Consider the following 20,781-nt stretch of genomic DNA (forward strand, 5'->3'; position numbering starts at 1 on the left):
GTGTTAACTTTTGAGAATCGTTACAAGCTTGTTGCATGCAAATTATAAAGAAAATCTAATGACTTGATTTTCTACAAATAAACAAAACCGATTTTAAAGGCCTGTTTCTATTTATTCATGTTGCCATGGCAACGGCACATACGTCAGCTTAACTATCAAAAAAGCAACGTTTATGTTGTTAACTTGCTTGCTGCCATTTTTGGCGACCGAGGGATCAAGGGTTTTAGAGAAAAAGGTGAATGAAACACAGGTATCAAAAACTGAGTTCAGCCACCTTAAGAGGGAATGTCCACTAACGTAGCGCCAGTCTTGGCACATGATAAAAAATCAAAATTTTTCATATTCCTCTCAGAGATAGTCTATGGTAAGCCTAGATACGTGGTGGGATTATCTTCTTGTAAAAATTTTTTTAACCCGCCAAAAGATCAAAAATTCGTTACGGTCCTACATCTGGCCAAAAACACGCAAACTGTAGCGACTAATACCTTATAATAAACTTCGCTCTGTTCAATCCGCATCACAATAACATTCCAGTTTGAGTCTAGAAACTTATTATTGAGGGGTTTACAAGTCTTTTGAGGACAATTATTCTTCTGTGGGTTAATTTTCAAGGTCACGACGAGCCTCTTAAAATCACTAAAATTCGCTTCCTCAAAATTCTTAATTATGCGCACTTTTTCAATCGGCAAATTCGCTACCCGGTAAAACACCGAAACAACTAAGATTCTAACATTTCGAAAGAACAAATGTCAGTGTAAAACCTGGTATAAAAATTATTTTCGGGCTTTTCATCAGCGCTGAGTACTGACGCTCTCAAAATCGTGATAATCACAACACTAACCTGCTAGAAACGAAAACAATAGGCAAGTGTCTGTGACCAGATAATCAAAAGAACGAAAAAATGTCTTCTTGCACTTGATTTCTTCGGTATCTGGACTTAAACTATGGCGGAAAAGTCACGTTTAGCTCAACTTCTGTAAGATATAACGTTCAGATATTAAGTACTGGTGTATTCAGAATCCTAGACGGTAACGGATAATCATTGCGACGTGTGGAGTTCAGCAAAGTACATCATCTTCTCAATGACATTCAACTAATGACTCGGGATAATCCACCACATTCCTATCCCTTGTTCTCAAACAGCAATCCATAAAAGTGGTCAAGCCTTCCAGCGTCAGTCCCTTGTTTGCTAAAGCAAAATATTTATGTGCTGTTGTCCTCGCTCAGGCCGCACGCTGAAATGTAAATATGGCGTCCGATTTGGACTTTCTGTCACGTAATGGTCAATTGATAGGAATTTGTCACGCTTTGCCAAAAACTGAATCGAAAGATTTAATAAGAGCATGTTTTGCAATGTTTAATCCAATGTTTGTCATCGTTCAAATTTCATCAAACACGATTAAACACGATCAAATAAAATTATGATCAAACAAGGCGTTCCAAAGGAAAAGTGTTTGTTCACCAAACAATGTTTGATCGTGTTTGATGGCCAAACATTCCCGCTTGGACAGAGCTTTACGCGAGAGAAGTAAATTAGACAGATTAATACGATAATGTCGTCTAACATTTGTCCCACCCTTGTCAACTAGCCGCCAATATAATGCGGTAACGCCGACTCAAAATCGCATTTAGTTGATAATGGTCACGTTTACTTGCATCAAGTTCAAAATGCGCCTTACTTCTAACCTTCCGAGGTAATTCTGAATAAAATTCTTATTTACTTCAGCATGAGAATAACTAAGTCTCTCTTGGGACCTCATTTCCTTTATCTGGGAGTGAAACGAGTCTGAAATTCCTCTTGTATGATGTAACTCTACAGAGTCTAGCTTATATTTCTGATTGGCTGAATAAGTCAAAGTAATAGCTAACAAGAGACATGCATACAAGGAACTCTGTATGGCTAGCAAAGTCCTGAGCTTTGAATAATCAAGATGGGGATAAGTTAGCTTGTCCCAGGTGTTCAATTAATTCGGGGGCAGTACTAATAATCTAACCACCCACTGCAACTCGTAACTTGCTAGCGGAATTCACGAGTTAAAAACGGCAAGAAATAACACTTAGTAAGGAGTGCGGCGTGGGAGAGCGATATCCCTCTGTATTTTAATTTTCCCCTCACGTTTTCGCATTGCTCCCCAAATAACTGAAAGCCTGGTGCAGGCTGGAAAGAAGAGAAGTCATTAGACTTTTGCAGCATTTTTCAGCTTTATTATTTAAAAATAACCTTGTAGGCTATGTTATGTGCATACATTAATCAAGGAATACATATTGTTACAGTGTAACCAGCAGTAAATAATCTTTCGTGCGGAAAGTATACTGGTTTTCCTATAAAGTTAATTTTATTGCTTAGACGTTCTCTCAGAATGAACCTATAGCCTCCTTTGTGCCAAATTGCTAATTGAATAATATCAAACAGCTATTAAGGGCATAGTTCTTTTATCACTGCTTTTATTTCATATGGGTAAATGTTTCAACATCAAACAATAATGTATTTTACCTGCAGTCATAGTATAGTATGCTGTTCTTCTAACATCCTAATACAATATACTATTTGAACGTCGTATTTCATACTCTAAATACGTTAGCTGACGGTCCTCCCTATGATAACTCTTCATACGCAATTACTTGTAATCAAACTCCATAGATTGACTTTAATTCAATTGTTATGTTGATTTATTATAAAGACGACAGCGACTAATTTAGCTGCTTTGTCGTTTTAAGTTGTAAGCTGCAAGGCTGCAGCCACACATGTTTCGGCTTGAAACCATCCAGACACATCGGTGAATTTAAAATTGCATAGTTTTTCTGGACTACCCCAGTTACCTGAACAAATTTGTACGTCTTTAAAGCTTAGTTAATAACGTTTTAAACCTGTCAGGAATAAAATAACGCTTTCTAGTAATAGTAAATCTCTCAGATATATTTATGTGGTGTATGCAAGTTTTAAATGCACAGTTCCACATGAAAGAAGTTTATAATATGGGTCAATTATGCTTTATTGAGTATTCTTCACGAAACATGCCCTCTGTGCAGTGCTTGAGTTTTCTAAGTTCAGGTTCCAGTAGCAACTAACGTCCTACGAAAAGAAAATTAACAAATTAGAACACGTCATATTCAAACTTTACTAAGAAATCTTCGTCTTCGAGTTCGTCAAAAGTTTGAACCTTGACGCACTTAAGGTAATTCCTCTGAAATAAAAGTTACAATAGAGTTTTGTTCAAACTTTGTCCACCGAATATTTGTCATATTATAACTTCAATTTTGAAATAAAAAAGGGGGGTGCCCATGTTCATTAAGGAGTAGTGAGGCATTGAAAATGCCCCATTTTGGCATTATTTGATGCTTATTATAAGAACGCATTCCCAGTAATTGTAAAATCTTTGTGAACCCAGACTCAAAAGAATACGCATTAAACTACAGTCAATGCATTGTGTCGAACACAAATAAACATTTTAAGTTTGATTCAGGCAGAAAGTTAAATCCTTGATTAAAAATTTGAACCAAATTTCTTGACGTGGTTACCGACTGCAAAATAGAAAAGACCACAGTGTGTGTGCTATTTTTCTTATTTATTCAATTTTCAGCGATAGAAATTAGATCAGTCTTTTCTCACGCAAAGCTTATGATTAGTTGATTACAATGACTGGAAAAAAAATTGGGGTGCCCGTGCTCGTTTGTGAGCTAATGCCATTTTTCAACTGACAGAGCTCAATATCAAGGCAAATCCGTCATGTTTTCAATATGCGCGTGCGCGAGCGCGCGCTAATGACGCCATAAATTATGCGCAGTAAGGATGCGCAATGCAAATGTGAGGAATGACCTTAAAGTGAAGACAATTGTTTATCAAAACGTTTGGTATTCGCCATTACCAGGAGACATCTTGGATCTTCTGGAAACGAAGTCTTCGTATTTTTTCTCTCTCAAAGCTTCCTCTTTCTCAGCTGCCAGTTCCTCTTTAAGAGTAGGCTTGGCGTCTATTCAATTCAACAACAAAGAGTCAGTTTTAATCACATTTCTTATCAATTTTTACCGAGTCGTTTTATACATAAATATACTCTGATTAGTAGATATGATACTCTAATTTACACCAATTGCTATAATTAGTTTATCTTTTCCAAACTTTGTGGATAAATGAACATTTATGTTACGGTTAACTCCTATAGTTAGTATATCGTTTCTACACTTTGTAAGTACATGATCATTTGCGTTATAGTTAGCGACGTTAGTACCTTGACTCCTCAAAGACTTCTGACTTATTTCAGCGGCTTCGTTCTTGATTGCCCTGGTCAGCTGAGCAGTGACGTCACTGTCTAGTTAATCATTAACGCAGTGGGGTTAGGATCTTTCATAATCAGTTTCCTCGCGAAGTGTTCTACCAGGTTACTGTCTAAAAATGCTCTGTTTTTAGTCAGTCTATAGACATAAAGATTTTGTTCTTACATTGAAAACCTTTGGTTAGTTTTCATTTGCTATTGTTAATATTGTTTGCAAAATGATTGGTTGCAGTAAAGGAAAAGGAGTTAGAGATTTTCCCAGCAAAAGTCTTCACACGTTCAAGCTTTGCAATTGTTACAGTTACTTACCTAGGCCTTTTTCATCCACGCCTTGTCCAATGTCTTGGTACTTGTACTCATATAAACCTTACATTGAGTGTAAGAGGGAAAAGATTAGTAAAGTAACCTGCAACCTTGCGAGATGGTTCTCAATAAATGTTGAATGGAATCAATACAGAATTAGATGTTAGGATGTTATTTGTTCAAACTCCCTCTTACACCGCTTTCATAAGGGTCACAAGCCCCAGCAAGAAACTAAACTCCTCAAAAAACAAGTCTGACACACAAACTAGTCAAATAAGATTCTTCCCCAACTAAAATAAACAAAATATACTCTACTTCCAACGGTACTTTGTTTGCAATGGTCTTGCAATGCTATTACTTTGGCCGATCGTGTTAAATGATGTCCCAGATAAGGCCATAGTAAGGGGGACTGCAACTTTTCTTGGGTACAACACTTACCATTTTCGGTGAAGCGGTTGGAAGCCTCGCCTTCCGTAGAGGGTCTTGTAGTGGCAGGAAGCGAACGTTGCTCGCTTGCCAATGTAGTGGGATCTGTTCAAAACAAAAGACATGTTTACTTTTACTTTCTTTGAAATCTTGTTTATGATATTGTTGATAACATGAGGCATGACATAGTGCCCATTCCTGTTATTACCAAAATTCTGGGCTCCATACTTCAAATCATTTTCAGGATTCACTGAAGCATCTGCAAAAAGAATGTAGGAAGGAGACTGTCATAAACAAAAAAAATCAATTAAATTCAAATAATATAAAGCGAAATGGACGAGTAATTGAACGTGCGAGTAAGCATTCCACATAACCACAAATGCAATAGACGCTATATATAGCGAATTTAAATTAAGTGTCTTTTGAAGAAAGAAGAGTTTAACTCTGGCATACCTGACTCTATGCATTGTTCCATTACTTTCATTTCGTTGTTTTTATTTCTTTGGAGAATGATCTTATAAGGCCTACCAAGAGGAAAGAAATTAACATGATTGATTTCTTTTTCTTTTTTCTTTGCCTCTGTGATTCTGTTTTTTTTACACAAAGCAAGCCAAGAAATATGAAGACATCTCCTTGTGAGCAATTTTTTCTTTTTGCGACAATATCAAAACGGCCATCACATCCCATTTCAGGTTTTTTATTCAGTATGATTATAATAACATTTGCTTCCGATAACACATTGATATGATAATCATAAAATTTCTAAAGAAACAAAAACAACGCGATCCACTTATATGGAAATAGGGGCTGCATGCGGAATAATGTTGAGACAATAAAAAAAGCAGAGCGAAATTTCGGCGATTACAGTGACATTTCGGTGATATTTTGGGCTAACAAAGCGCGAAACTATTCGAGATTTGTCTCTATTGCTAGTACAGTACTGTAAACAGAATGACTTACGAGTCAAACGCTTGCACGATATTTTTGGTTGTATCTGCAGGTACGCCATCTTTGTCATACACAATCTCTCCGGCGTCGTACATTTTATATGGATTTGCCGATCTTTTGAAAGGAACGGGGCTGTTCGGTGGGTGCTTTTGGTACTGCATCAGTCGTGAAGGACCACACTGCATCCTTGCCACTGATATAAGTAAATAACAATGTTTTATAGGTAACATAACTAGACATAAATTGCCCCATTCCACCAAACACTACACAAGTTCCATTCAAAGGATTCTGCCATAAACGAACCCCTTATTTTTGCATAATCGGTTGAGGCGAAAATGGAATTCTGATTGGTTCATATCCTTTACTACATCTTGACTATCTTTAAACGTTGTTATTAACTTTGGACTTCCTGTGGCTGACCTTGTTGTCCCTGGTATCGTACCACGTGGGTTTGGAATTGATCTTCCGGGTTCCGTTCTTCATCTGGAAAATAAAGAACAACATTGTCTTATATAATGACTTGGATTGATTATCATAGGGAACACTCGACCTCTTGTCTAACCTTGTAGCACATACGAGCTAATAGTACTAAGCTGTAATAAACTGGACATGCCACACAATTTATAACCACGTAGTTTGACCTTGAATAATCCTCTCGACGAAAATCCAAAATAATTTGTTTTATCAACGTTAGACCCTTCGTTTTGTTATGGGAATAATACGATCACGGTTGTGCTGCAGAGCGCAGAAACTACCGGCTTTTATAATTAAAAGGCGTACCACTGCAATTCAGTTGCACGTGAGAAAACCTTTCTCTAATCCAAGCTGGATTCATTTGTATTCGGTGCGACAGTGGCACGGCAGCAACGCAATCACCTGCCTGTGACACTGACTATTATCAATAGCTACAAGTGATGTAGCAGCATTGAAAAAGGGCCTTACTTACCAATGTGTAGATAATAATCTTTGCCATAGTTATCCCGATGTTTGTATACATTTTTATGTACGTGCTTTAGAACAAGAGGCTTGTGCCGGTGGTGTTTTTTGGGCCATTCGAATTCTTGGCCATAACCTGTAATGACAAATTATCAGTGGTCTCAATACATTCACTGAGTCTTGAAATAAAACGAAAGTTAACACTTAGTGACTTATTTTGCCTTTAGCCGTGTATAATGATGTTTATCTACTTCGCGGTTTTATGAAATGGACAGCAGGAAACTTTTCCGGCTAAATACTGTTATTCTTAAAGGCAAATAATTTGATTATTTCATTACCGATAGATAATCTAAGCCTTAGATCCAAAAGAAAAAGGCTTTAATGATAAGAAAATAAAACCTTGAACGCGCGATTGTCGTTGATGTATCATGAAATGCAAAGAACCAACCTAAATAGTGCTTAATGGTGCTTTTAACCTAGCTTACCTGACGGTTGATTTGCACTGCCTGAATCTTGATCGTCTTGGTTTTCCAAATCAGAATCACTTTCACCAACTTTACATCACACATGCACGAAATACATATTGAAAAGTTAACTATCTGTACACATGCATCTTTTCTAAGAATGATAATCCGAGCCTAAACCATTAAAGAGAGGGTTGGAGTTAGTGTTGGGTTTATTTTCTCTCTTATTTTCTTTTCCTGATCACTGAATTGAAAAGGCTACCCTCGGTTAGAATACTACAATTTGCTTTCTTCCTGGTTGATATCATCTCTTTATGTCTTGGTTGGGAGAAGGCTACACCCATAAGTTCATTTAGCCTACTGTTTCTTGAATAGCACAAGTTTGCATTGTGTGCAGCCAGAATAAGCTACTGATGTAGCACGCGTGCTAATCGTCGACGCATAACATTCGATGGGTATACCGGTGGTATTGTTGTTTTGAAAGATTACAAATGTAACGAAAGAACCATTAGTTCATACAAAAGGAAAACCTTGTGGAATATAAGGTTTAACTAACCGGACTCTGTGTTCTTTGGATTTGACTCTTCGGCTTTATATTCAGGAAACTCCTCGGGATCTGCATAAAAAGAATCCTAGCTGTTGTAAAATGTATTAATCCTAAGAAAATTCTGCTTGTGTGTCGTAAATGCACAAAAAACAATGAAGACAAACTATACTTAAGCTGGAGTCCGGGTAATGTTTCCCTTTCTTCAATCCTGGAAGAAATAAAAGGATTGCCTCTCTAATTAAGAGAGATGCGACTGCTTTGAAAACGCGAGGGATGGGGCGCCACCGAACGCAGTTAGGCAGGAAAAGGTTATCGCGCCAATTGCATGCGCATTCAAGTTGCTGTCTCCTGTCACAAACAAAACTTACCCAAATTAGCAGAAGAATGGTACTTTCCAGGTTTGAAACCTAATCAAAAGAATTTTGACAATTAGCCAAGAGGTAAAGACGTCACTACTCCTGGATCATGCTCCGGCAAAAAAGAATTTCTCGATAATTGTTTTTGAAAAATATACCTGTGTATAGCATCTTTTTTGGCCGTCTTGATGTTCTTTCGTTTCGTGTAACGTCATTGTCCCCTCGAGTATTGTTAAATTTGACGTATTCTCTAGAACACTGAGAACGAGATATTACCATGTAGAAGTTTGTATTCCCCCATACTCACTCGCTTGCTGAATCCTACATCGACTCATTCCGCCCGGCAATAGCTAAACTGTTAACTTTATTTTTCAAGAAATAGATCCATTACTCAATGCAGCTTTAACTTCTATCTTTCTTAGTCTAACACTGACACTGAGACGTTTTTCCCAAATACTTGAGCACTTCAAGAGAAGCGTATTAAAATACCTTTACAACCTTTAACACATGGCATAGTATCAACGGGAGCTCCAAAGCGCGTGCAGTCATGTCCACCAAACTGAGGCCTGGGGTTGGTACATGACCTGTGTCGGTAACGCACTCCTTCACCACATGTCACGCTACATTCAGACCAATTAGAGTAAGGTGTGTAACCTCCATTAACTATAACATAAACAAAAATAATTATGAACCACAAGTTAACATCAAAGATTCGTTTTGGGCATCCAATAATTAAAATTATAGACCTCTAACATCGAGCTTTTTGCACATTCTTCGGGTGAAATTTTTCTCAGCGTAAGACAGAATTATTGGCTCTTAAATTATTAATTAAAACGATTTACTCTCTTCTTACTTGGACAGCTATGTATATTGCAAGACCTTCGCTGCAGAACTTGGCGGTTGTTGACTTTGATCATGCGCAGTCTGACTCCTCCACCGCATGTTTTGTCGCAAGAGGTAAAACCTGTTGCTAACACGTGGTCTGAAAATAAGGCAAGAAAAGCTATCAGAAACACGGCATCAAACAAGCAAAAACTGAAACCAGTCTAATGGCGTTTAATTGTCTACCAAACGTAGAGGCGTATAGAGTTGCTACCATTAGACTATATCTGAAAAATTGTGAACTCATATTGAACTCTACAACAATTCAACGAGTAATAAACCAGTTAACAACCTTTTCACTTTTTCTTATCTTAGGTGCCGACGGAATCTTTTGTTACTCTTGTAATTTTCACTCTATCACGTTTTGTTGAGTTCTGATAGCCAAAAATGTCAACTTACTACACAGTTTGCAGGCCTTTCTACAATATCTCTTCATAAGCTCGCTAAATGTCAAACAATACCGCTGGGCTGCCCAGTCTTCACACGCTCTGGGAAACTTGTCCTCACACTCACCAAGGTAAACTGTTCACAAACAAAGAAGACAAAAAGTATTAAGCTCACTGTAGTGCATACTAGAGAGGTGAACTTCTGTACAGATTGATTTAATGATCGTGGAAAATTTGTGGGGGTGACTCGGATTCATTTTCTTCCCCAATAAGTATACGTACCAATTCTAAAACGACAAAAATTTCCTGTCGTAATTTGCAAGTTGATACCTTAAAAGCTAGATAACTTCTAAATACGGCCACAGGATTTTTTTACCATATTTAATATGTAGGAACAATAAAACAAACTTACATATCTTGGCAGATTCATCCGGACTCAACTCCTTAAAGGTCTCCTGAAGAGATTCATTACCAGGATGGGGCTTCTTCATCCAATCATTAACACTTTTAATAATCTGGTTGGTAGCTGCGTGATCAGTTGCATGACTTGCTGCATCATGATCCACAAGTTCACTGGCAAGGTGATCAAACAGTGAGGAAGCTTGGGTACTAGCGTTATCATTTGGTAGGTTTCCATTTCCTTGGATCACGTGTAACCCTGGTGCGGTAGCTTGCGGCAAGGCTGTCTTTGCCCGCAGGGGAATACTGTTGGTTCGAGGGAGCTGGACTTGTTTTGCACCTACGGTCTGCAAAGGATTAACCGCAACAACCGGAGTCTGGACTGGAGAAGTTCTAGACTGGAGATTTACAGAAGCTGCATTGCCAGCTAGCCGCGGAGTGACAGGAGCACTTGGTACCCCTGTGACTGTCGTCTGTGTAGAGGTTTGAGATTTGAGCACTTTGTACCCCGGTGGAAATGAGGGCAAGTAAGGAGGGAGAGGGATGTTATTGATTTGCGGAGTACCGCTGAGCTGCAAACTGGGCTGATTGTTGTTTAAATGCTGCTTTTCCCCAGGAATATCACCTAACCTGCCAGACTTTTTCTTTACCACCTTAATTCCTTGTTCATTGACTTTGTTGTTGGCCGGTACATCTTCAATTGCCCTCAAAACGTTTCTCAGTTTCTCGATATTTGAGTTCAAAACTTTGTGCGCCACTGAATAATCATGGTAAGCTTTGTGCTGGCGCGAATGCGTAGTGGCTTTCAATCGCATGCTACCAAAAGTTGCGTTTGAAGGGCTTTTTACGGGTGCTACCTTGTCGATGCTAAACTCGGTGAGTTTTTCATTTTTCTCACTGGTATGACCTTTGTGCGGATGCTGATAGTGAAAAGAGGTGTCTATCGTTACTTTCCCGTTCAGTTTAGGCTTTCCCGTAACCACAATGTCTTTGTCAATCTCGGTTTGTTTATCGTCATCAGAGGGTTTCTTTAGCTCGATCACTGGACCCAAGACCTCCACTCTCTGTGTTCTTTCCTCAGCTTTGACTTTCGGATGCTTTTGAGGGGGATCTTTTCCATTAACTGCGTGCTGTAAATCACTTTCAGTGTGTATTTCCGGATGGAAAGTGTTTTTCGGTTTGTCAGGTTGGTCAGTCTCTGTGTGTATCTCGATATCGTCCACAGTGTCTATGGGTGTGTTGTCATCGCTCTTTCCAGCTTTAGAAGGCGGCTTCTTTGGATTTTCTGAAGCTGATTCAGCTATTATATTCACTTTGTCTTCAATATCTTTTTCGATCTTCTCTAGGTATGTGGAGTTGTTTGTATTCTGGGCAATTCTGAAAGCTTAAAATGGATTAAGAACTATTGCTTAAAGGACTGAACAGTAGAATTCATAACTGAAAATACGTGTCATTTCATTTGTTGAACAACGCCTACTTCTCGATTTTGCAAGATCTGGTAGATCGTCCTTTCTGCACGTGAAATGCAAGTGAACTACAACCGTAAGCCCTCTTTAGATTAATTGAAGGCACGTTTTGAATCATTTTTTTTTTTTTAAATTTTCTCTCCAAACATTTTACATCCGGAGAAACAATGAAAATCTGATCAATAACATATAATTGTTCGAGAATCTACATACCGTCCTCGACCTCCTTCAAAATATCTGCTTGGCTCTCTCCTGTGGAAGCTGCAAAATGACACGCAAACTTTTAGCAGTATTGAAGAAGTACCGGTAAATTTAATACCGGGGGGAACCCTGCGATGGACTGGCATCCCGCTCCGTGGCTCATTCGTTCATTCAATTTTCGTCTAAAATCAAAAATTGAAAATTGATTTCAATTTTTGATTTTCATGATTTTTTATCGTAAAAAATAAGAAAGTGCCAAATTGAAAATATTTGACTTTTTTCCTTTCGGTAGAACATTGAAACAGAACTTATATTTTGACTTTAATCCTGTCAACAATGAAGAGAAAAATGGAACTGAGCGGCTATTTTGTTTCTCCGACAATGTTGCAGTCTGTTGCATGGCTTAGTTTTTCTGTTTTCGACGGAAGTCTAAAAATTGAAAATTGAAAATTGAAATCAATTTTCAATTTTTGTTTTTCGACCAAAACAATCCAAATCATTGACAGAGCTACCCCAGAGGGAGGGGGAGGGATCCAGTAGCACGGTAATTTTTTTGCCCCCAGCCCCCTTCCCACAGTCCTCGCTTCCTTACCTGTTTAATTAAGCAGTCTTGGAAGTCACGCTCTCTCTTCACGGACTTTCGCGACGTTTGGGAACGTTTTGTAAATTTTGTGCCTTTTCGTCGCTCAGTTCTGTCCACTACGGCGAGCAGCGAGACCTTCGACATGAGCCAAGAAGGAAAAAAAGTCTTAGTTTTCGTAACTAGAGTAGCTGATGTAACCACATGGAGACTTCCTCGAGCTTTTCAAGCGCCATATTGTAAAATATAGATTTGACTGGATTGAACTGGATTTGTAACACGTGGATTTGGAAAAAAACGTAATAGAGAACAAAATTCAGGGGCGAATTAAAACTCTACAATTTCCGTCAAACAAAACTTGTTGAGCTGAGCTAAATCCCACCCAATTTCATTGTTTATAAACCAATCAGATGTGAGTAGATAACACAAGATTAAGGTCGAGGATAAAACCGTCGGGAAAAATAGTGAATTCGATGTAGATCAACTTCGCGGTGGCCTCATGGTTAGTGCGCTCGTCTCCGGATCGAGCGGTCCGGGTTCGAGCCCTGGCCGGGGACATTGTGTTGTGTTCTTGGGCAAGACACTTTACTCTCACAGTGCCTCTCTCCACCCAGGTGTATAAATGTGTACCGGCGAACTTAATGCTGGGGGTAACCCTACGATAGACTAGCATCCCATCCAGGAGGGAGTAGAAATACTCCTAGTCGCTTCATGCTAGAGAAACCGGGATAAACTCCGGCCTGATAGGCCACTTGGCTCGCATGCAGACTTTTACCAACTTCGTTGGCTTTTTGAAGACCTTTGACTGCACCATCAGAGAGAGACTTTGGGTCATTGTGAGGCAGTATGGCATCCCTGACTTCTTCATCAGGGCTTTCAAGGCACTCTATCATCAGAGCTGAAGCTCTGTTACAGAGCGCGAAGGAATTCCAGCTGGTTTGAAGTGAAGAGCGGCGTGCGGCAAGGGTGTGTGATGTCTGGCTTTATCTTTGTCTTGATCATGGACTTGGTTATGCGGCACACAATCGATAGAAGACGAGGCTTGAGGTGGAAGTTTACATCGTTTCTAGAGGACTTTGACTATGCCAATGGTGTAATTAATTTTTTATTTATTTAATTATTTAATCTTTATTTAAACACGGTTCAAAAATTCGTCAGCTTAAAAACCTAATCATGATATACTTAATTCTGAATGTCTAATATATTGGGAATAATTAAATAAAAAAGCTGCTTTCCACGAATGCCGTGCCTTAGACATCTCCAGCTTTGAGTAGGCGTTCAAACTGCCTCAGGGACCCTGCTTTCCGTAAGTCACAAGGAAGACTTTTCGAAAGAACGGCGCCATTATAGCTAAAACTACTTTTATAATAGTTTGTGCGCGGCAATGGAACATCGCGTTTATTCTCAGAGTCCCTTAGGTTATATGCGGTTTCTCAACCCGTGCAGAGACTTATAAACCATCGTACTCTTTGAATTTGCTGCTGGCGTGCCAGATTTTTCCACCCGAGAAGTTTGAACAGGTGACCAGCATCTTCGTCATAGTTTGAGTACACGGGCTGCGCTGTTTTGTAGTTTTTGTAATTTATTTCGTAAAGTTATCCCACAGTTTTCCCAGACAATGTTTCAACTGAGTCGAAGTGTGGCTGTATCAGAGCTTGATATTTTAGATGTAAGGTCGCTCGAGGGACAAGATGTCTTATTGGCTTTATGAACCCAATGCCAGAATCGACTTTTCTTTGTTACTTTACTGTCGCTTGGATTAGGTAGGTAGTTTAGCTCAGTTCTCGACTTCTCGAAAACAACACTGTACTGCACATCCGTTAATTTGAAATCTGCCAAAAAAACAGACTCAAACGTACCGCTTCCAACTTCCATGAGAATTCTTAAAACTATACATGGCGTCTTCGCTTTTACAAGTCCAATCCCTCCTTTAACAAATCCAATCCAGTCCAGTCCAGTCCAGTCCAATCCATATCTTACAATATGGCGCTTGAAAAGCTCGAGGAAGTCTCGAATGGTCACATCAGCCGCTCCAGTTACGAAAACTAAGACTTTTCTCCTTCTTGGCTGACGTCGAAGGTCTCCCTGCTCGCCGAATGGACAGAATGTGAATAGACCCCTCCCCTTCCCTCTGGGGCAGTTCTGTCAATGATTTGGAATGTTTTGGCCGAAAAACAAAAACTGAAAATTGATTTCAATTTTCAATTTTCAAGTTTTAGACTTCCGTCGAAAACAGAAAAACTAAGCCATGCCACAGACTGCAACATTGTCGGAGAAACAAAATAGCCGCTCAGTTTTATTCTCTTCAAATTTGACAGGATTAAAGTCAAAATATAAGTTCTGCTTCAATGTTCTACCGAAAGAAAAAAAGTCAAATATTTCCTATTTGGCACTTTCCAACTTTTTATGATAAAAAAATCATGAAAATCAAAAATTGAAATCAATTTTAAATTTTTGATTTTAAACGAAAATTGAATGGACGAATGACCCACGGACCCATCCCATCCAGGGGGCGGGATAAATACTCCAAGCCGCTTTAATTTATAAGAAACCAGAAACTGCAAGGGACCGCATACGATAAACGCTGCCAACGTAGGATCTACAAGAGATCTGATCAGCCAAAAAATGTATGAAGTGAGTTCAAAGTACGAAACTTGATATAGTGAACGGGTCATTTTGCAATTTATATGCGTTGGCTGTTGGCTGGCGTTACATATCTTCGCTACACAGTGCTGACGAGCCCCAAGAAGGGCGAAACAGCTGTCCACTGTTGCGATCCTACTTTATCGGTTCTTGTCATGTTGGTGTCTCGAAACGTTTTTCACGTAGTATCAGCCTTGCAGTCTATTGTTTTTCTTAATTTATGACACCGCGGAAACTGGAGATGAGCGCTGATTTGATGGGCCACTACGCTTGTTCGCAGACCTTTAGTTTAATGTTCCCAAAAATCATTAGATTCCCTTTAATGTTCTAAAATGAAATAAACTTTACCATTACTTACTTTCTGTGTGTATTTTTATAGGCTTTTTGTCGTCCTTCGTATCATCTATGAATGCAAAACAGTGAATAGTTACAAAACGCAAATTCTCAAAAACGAATTGCCAGTGTAAGTAGTAACAGAAGACATATTGAAATAAGTTACCTTCAGTGTGTATAAGAATTGAGTCTCCCTTTTCATCTAAAGACAAACGGCATATTTCATTTTGTGATACACTAATCTACAGCGACTAACAGCAGCAAATAATAATAAAACTGCTGTTGTGTAATGCTTGGGCAGGGTGCCCACATTAAGGGATAAAGCTTTAGAATATAGGAAACGACAACCCACTTAAGAAATTTTAAAATTTATAATGCCGAATTCAATAACAAACTATCCTGTAGCAGCTATTTTCTTACCTTGGTCTTTGAATGAAAAGTCCTTTTCAAAATCCTCTGAAAAAAAATACAAAGGTATCAAACATCAAACATCTGGTGAAAATAAATCTTAGCCAAACAGTTGTATTAAATTCTCACCCGCGTTCAAATCATTAGCCTTAGCGTTGGCAATGTCAGATTCTTCTTCATCCGCTGTGTCTACAACGGAAAAAAGTCAACAGTTTGGTACAAAACAATGGTTTGAGCCGGATTTGATAGGTGGAAAAATCAACGAACGAATAAAAAAGAGCAAAATCGTGTCCGTTGGAAAAACTAAACTTTAAATCTGCTGCCTGCATAGCAGAAGGTGCTTACCTATAAACGTTCCGTCTCCCACCAAAACCGTCTTCTTTTCGGCACTGCTTTCTAAATACGGAAAACAAATAATTGTCTGATTCAGCAAGATTTGAGATCAGCATGATCAAGCAGTAACCAAAGGGCCAGAAACTAGTTATAATGCAAAGCTAGGAGGAAAAATTTCTAATTGGCAGTTTCAGTGCTAGTATGGCCCTGCATAAGGATTTCGGAACGTATTTCAAATACGTTTGTGTTATTAACTTTTCACAAAGTCAGAACATCGACAAGGAGTTGCCCTTGATGTTATCACTTTCCGAATAGTTATCACAAAAATGAAATCAAACCACGCAAACTGGGAAAGTCCTTCAAGTAAATTTGAACTAATGGAAAAATGAAAGCAAAAGAGATTTAGAAAACAAAGAGGACCAAGAAAGGACTGAGAATTACTTTGGTACTTCAGTATCTTGAACTATCAAAAGAGTTCTACATATATTGTAATCTTTTTGGGATTTTTATTGTTATTTTATTTCTATTTTTAGTTGCCCAGGACACCCTTTAATAACAGCTTCTGTTGACGGGTTTACCCTGGTTAAATATGTTTATACTATTATTAGTAGTAGTAGTTTTTAGCTATATTTTACCGTTCTTCTTCTTTCCTGAGCAAGCATGAGGAGCGAGATAGAAGGTGGAATCCATGACAGCTTTGCTTGATTCATTTACTTTCCTGAGGACCATTTTGTACGGTTTGTGTTTTAAATGGCGCATGAACCATGTGGGATGACTGTACAACTCGAACGCGTACAGGGCTGGGTTCTCTGTGACTTTTAAAATGAAGAAGGTTGCATCCTTGTCTGTCGAAAAAGCCCAATGAGTTAATTTTGATATTTTCTTCGTGCTCCCATGTCCAATGAGTGTTTGCTTTCACTAGAATGTGTCGCGGATTTGCGAGCCTTAATTGGACTACCTTTGAGATCGTCTTCCACCTCAAAAAATATCTTCAGGATCTTTGTAAATCTTTTCAATTCGGCATTGTCCGCCATTTTGAATTGAAATTCCTTGATCTCGAAAATATCTTCATGTAGGGCACAATTAGGTGTCTTAGCACCAAATCATCGGATAATTTACTAAATATATCTACTTCCTGTTTTCCAAATTTGGAGGGAATCGGAAGTGAGGAAAAAAAATGCAAAATATTTTTTTCCTCACTTCCTCTTCCGTCGTCACTCCTCCAGTGGTGAGAAAAATAACCTCAGGTCCATTGAAATCAAAACGGTAACTGGGAGAATAAACTATGGTAAGTATTTTGATCGAGATGGAACACAGGAGTCTCGTTGAATTTATTTAGAAGGATACCTGCCTGAATTTGTATACTTTGGTGTGTATGGAGTGATTACAAACTTGGGAATAACGGTAAAAATAACATTAAATCTACGCCTGTTAGAAAGAACTGGCTTAACATGGGACAGGCCAGAAAAGCCGGAACGTGAGTTACTACTAACTCATTTAGAAACCCCGACGTGCTGTTGAATTACAATAACGTCCTAAATCGCCTGATAGTTCTTGCATTCACTGGTGTGGAAAAAAAAATTCAAATCTGAGCACATTGTTCCATGGTTCTTGCCCAGTTACGATGCATCTAAAAAACCCAACAACTAAATCATGAGTACTCACAAAACATGGAACTATTGACTTCTTTCTCCAAATGAAAGTGGTAATTTTTGTGGCGTAGAAAAAATCGTGGGCGATTAAGTGCTTCCAGAGATACCGTTCCATTTTCTTCCATGAGCCCTCTGTGGATCCTGAATATAACCGGGGTGTCGGTTAGTACTGCTTTCTTTTTGTCGGCTAGTACACCATAGTTTTCTGCAGCTCTTGTAGGATCGTCCAGAGGAGCGTTAATGGACACGATCTTGACACATTTGGGAAGCAGAAGGTCTGAAACAGGTGGAAAATGGAACAGATTGATCAGGAAGTAAAGTTACACATGCCAAGCGAGTGGAGTACCCAGCTGAGAGTGCAACGCAAAATAATGTGTATTAGGCGGGGATGTAAAACTAACAACCATGGAAAATTAAAAAAGGCCTTCAAAATTATTCATCTCACGTGAAAAGTAAATACATCTTACGCGCTTGTCATAATCAGTGAAGCGACAAAGTATGGTCTCCCGAATTTTATAAATAATTGGGTCCTTAAAACACGTCAAAGTTTAAAATCGTTTCAAGCCCGTAGGGCTTTGTTCTGAGTATTAAGAACAAAACCAACAAATTTCGTTTGTTCGATAATGGTCATTTTGTCTCCACTGAAGCAAAAATCGTTCGCCTCGTTAAGTGGCGTGTTTTGAACTGTTAACTGTAAAATATTTGGTTAAGCAGTGTACTGACCTTTTCCCAAAACCAGACAAAGCTGAAATGAAAACACCGCAACAACATTCGTCAACAACAACATTCCAAGTTGGTTTCCAAGGATCTATACAAGTGACTATTGTAATGAAAAACAAAAAGTCATATTTTGGCTACAATAAACGCAAAGAAGGTTATATGGAATTATTCATTACTTATGTGTTTATTCGCTTGACCAGGCACCAATGACGTAATTCATAGAGCTGACAGCAGACAGCAGGGGTTTTTCTGTGTCTCCATTACCGGCACCAGCTATGATTCATATTGTTCAGTGACGCTACAGTCGTATATTGGATTGTTCAATATGTTCTACTTTTTGAAATCAGAAAAATAATTAGGCTTCTGTTGACCCTAAAGTTGTAGAATTTTCTCCTTCTACAGCAAATTCATCACAGCGTAAGAGAGAGCGGGAAGGTCAATAAAGAAGGTGGCGGAGGCGGCGCTGGAAGTATCTTCGTTTGTTTGTAGTGTATTCTTATTATCTTAATTTATTTGTTGCTAATAATTACTTCAGTTGAATAATTACTTCTCGAAACGAGGCTTGAAGTTTGGCTTTTCCATATTTAAGAAGGGCTTGGAAAACACTGTAAACAGAGTGTCGTTGATGGCTCGAAGTCAAAATTTCTCGAAATTATGGCTCTCATCAATATCAGGTCATTACAAGTAACTAAAGAGAACTGGGGCTCATTGACCTAGATAGTAGTAATAGTAACTACTTCTTAACCGAGAGTGAGGTCTTTACTGGAAAATCTCAAACCCTAACCGAGCGATAGCGAGGTCAATAAGGCAAGGTGGAGGTTTGAGATTTTCCCCTAAAGATAGAACGTTCGAGGTCAATAAGTTGTTTATTATATGGCTTTTTACTTTTGCAGGCCCGTAATAGGCCCGAGGGCATTACGGGAAAATAATGCCCTGAAATAAGCCAATCAGAGCGTGCGTTACATCGTGTACAAACACATGCCATACGGTAAGACAGCATACAAGTATTCGGCGCAAAACCTTAGCCCTTAAAGTATGGGTGGTCAATCATAACCTCGAAAAGCCGGTACTATTTGTACGTATAATAAATACGTGTATGCTGTGGTTAAGAGAACCATTCAAGCCAGACCTGTGTTACGTTATAAAGAGCTTAACATTACCTTTGAGAATGTGTCAAACGCATTTTACCTTTGCTATATAGTAGCGAAGATTTTCTTAGGGCTTTGGTGAACAAGGAAACAAAGAAAACCGTCATCAGTAGAAAACGAGGGATTGTGGAGCAATTTTGCTGCAAGAGGATATATATCACTACAAAAGGAACTCAAATCAGTTAAGGAACTCAAATCAAAATTCTCGCCTATCCTGGGTTAACTTAATCGGGCTTTGAACAACCCGGTCCAGGAGCTCTGTTTTTAGGCTTGGCTAAATCTATAAATTACCTCTTTTCTTTTATTCAGTGGAAACTCTGGCAATGGAAAGTTTCGTCCCAAAAACGTAATCGTTCAGTTTTCATGGCCAGCTAATGATATCAGTGATGTCCAGGTTGCCTTATCAGCAGATTGCACTGATTTGTGGCGCCGATGTTAGCACTGGACCTTTATAACCAGAATTATTGACTAACTAATTAACTAATTATTGATTAACTAAAAGCTTTTAACCGTAACAAGTCCTTGTCACGTAGAATAAAGGTGAAGTATGCTTCGTGAAAGTGACTCACCTCGCCGAAGCTTGTTCTGGTTTCCGTAGTATTTGGTGACTACGAGTTTTTCTACTAACCCCCGCTCCGCCCCTCCCCCACCCCTCAGGGGATGGGATAGTAGTCCATCGCAGGGTTCTCCCAGGGAGTAATAAGCACTTAATGACTGGCCCCAAGGGAGACAGCGAGTTTTGTTCCCCCCGGGACCCTCAATGTTTCCCGAGGAGAAGCTGAGGAGAACATTGAGGTCGCGTGAGGGGAACAAAACTCACTTTTTCCCGCGGGACCAGTCATTGCATGTTTTGTTATACCCCCCAACTCAAAAATAGAAAAAAAAAATGCGAAGAAAGACGTTTGCTTGACGTCGGCTGGCTCACAAATTTGCCACGGTTTTAAGGAGCACGACCTGATCACGAGCGAGTCGAAAGTTCAAGTTGTTGGTTCCCTAAGGAGTTAGTGAGTTTTGTTCGCCCTAAGGAGTTAGTGAGTTTTGACCCACGACACGTGACACGTGACACGTTCTCCTCCAATCGGAAAACGTATTTGAGTTGGAAGGTATAACAAAGTGTCTTGACCGAGATCAAAACATAATGACCCCGGGCCCGAACCAGGACTGCTCAATCCGGAGTCCAGCGCGTTAATAATTAGATCACCGGTCACCACGCCTCTCACATGAATCTAGAATGCTACTGATTTATTAAAGGCGATTTATGCTTAGGGAATTGTTTCACCAAACGCTGCTTCCCAGCGGCATTTTATGTTTTTGGCTTTGCCCGATAAGTATATATCTGTGGGCGAAATCAACTCTAGTTTTATTATTACCGCTACGAT

General features: G+C 39.1%; 1 protein-coding gene across 3 annotated transcripts; it reads right to left on the minus strand.

Annotated features, from left to right (window-relative positions):
- Positions 1-1,917: 1,917 nt before the first annotated feature.
- Positions 1,918-20,767, minus strand: LOC145488944 (uncharacterized). Of its 3 annotated transcripts, XM_081467802.1 has the most exons (27): positions 18,258-20,767; positions 17,548-17,811; positions 16,518-16,727; positions 15,895-15,945; positions 15,679-15,738; positions 15,562-15,597; positions 15,308-15,343; positions 15,167-15,211; positions 11,598-11,645; positions 9,932-11,302; positions 9,533-9,655; positions 9,105-9,233; positions 8,741-8,914; positions 8,264-8,302; positions 8,065-8,103; positions 7,905-7,964; positions 7,370-7,438; positions 6,895-7,020; positions 6,369-6,431; positions 5,961-6,141; positions 5,454-5,524; positions 5,209-5,259; positions 5,013-5,105; positions 4,581-4,637; positions 4,227-4,307; positions 3,867-3,971; positions 1,918-3,073 (listed from the first exon to the last, which is right to left on the minus strand). In XM_081467802.1, exons 1-27 carry the CDS (start codon positions 18,319-18,321, stop codon positions 3,066-3,068), a joined length of 3,654 nt encoding a protein of 1,217 aa, XP_081323928.1. In that variant the 5' UTR covers positions 18,322-20,767; the 3' UTR covers positions 1,918-3,065. The 3 variants fall into 3 exon arrangements, with proteins under 3 accessions (XP_081323928.1, XP_081323936.1, XP_081323945.1); XM_081467810.1 differs by lacking the exon at positions 7,370-7,438; XM_081467819.1 differs by lacking the exon at positions 4,227-4,307.
- Positions 20,768-20,781: the final 14 nt, after the last annotated feature.

Source organism: Orbicella franksi, chromosome 1 (assembly GCF_964199315.1).
Source record: "Orbicella franksi chromosome 1, jaOrbFran1.1, whole genome shotgun sequence".
In the NCBI taxonomy this organism is placed as follows: Eukaryota; Metazoa; Cnidaria; class Anthozoa; order Scleractinia; family Merulinidae; genus Orbicella; species Orbicella franksi.

What these genes read in the sequence shown, in the direction of transcription:
- LOC145488944 (XM_081467802.1), bottom strand. Translation starts at nt 18,321, where the DNA reads ATGTTGTTGTTGACGAATGTTGTTGCGGTGTTTTCATTTCAGCTTTGT. An exon ending in GGATGAATCTGCCAAGATAT is followed by an intron (nt 9,656 to 9,931) that starts GTAAGTTTGTTT and finishes GTTTGTGAACAG; the next exon opens with TTTACCTTGGTGAGTGTGAG. An exon ending in AGATTATTATCTACACATTG is followed by an intron (nt 6,432 to 6,894) that starts GTAAGTAAGGCC and finishes TTTATTTTCCAG; the next exon opens with ATGAAGAACGGAACCCGGAA.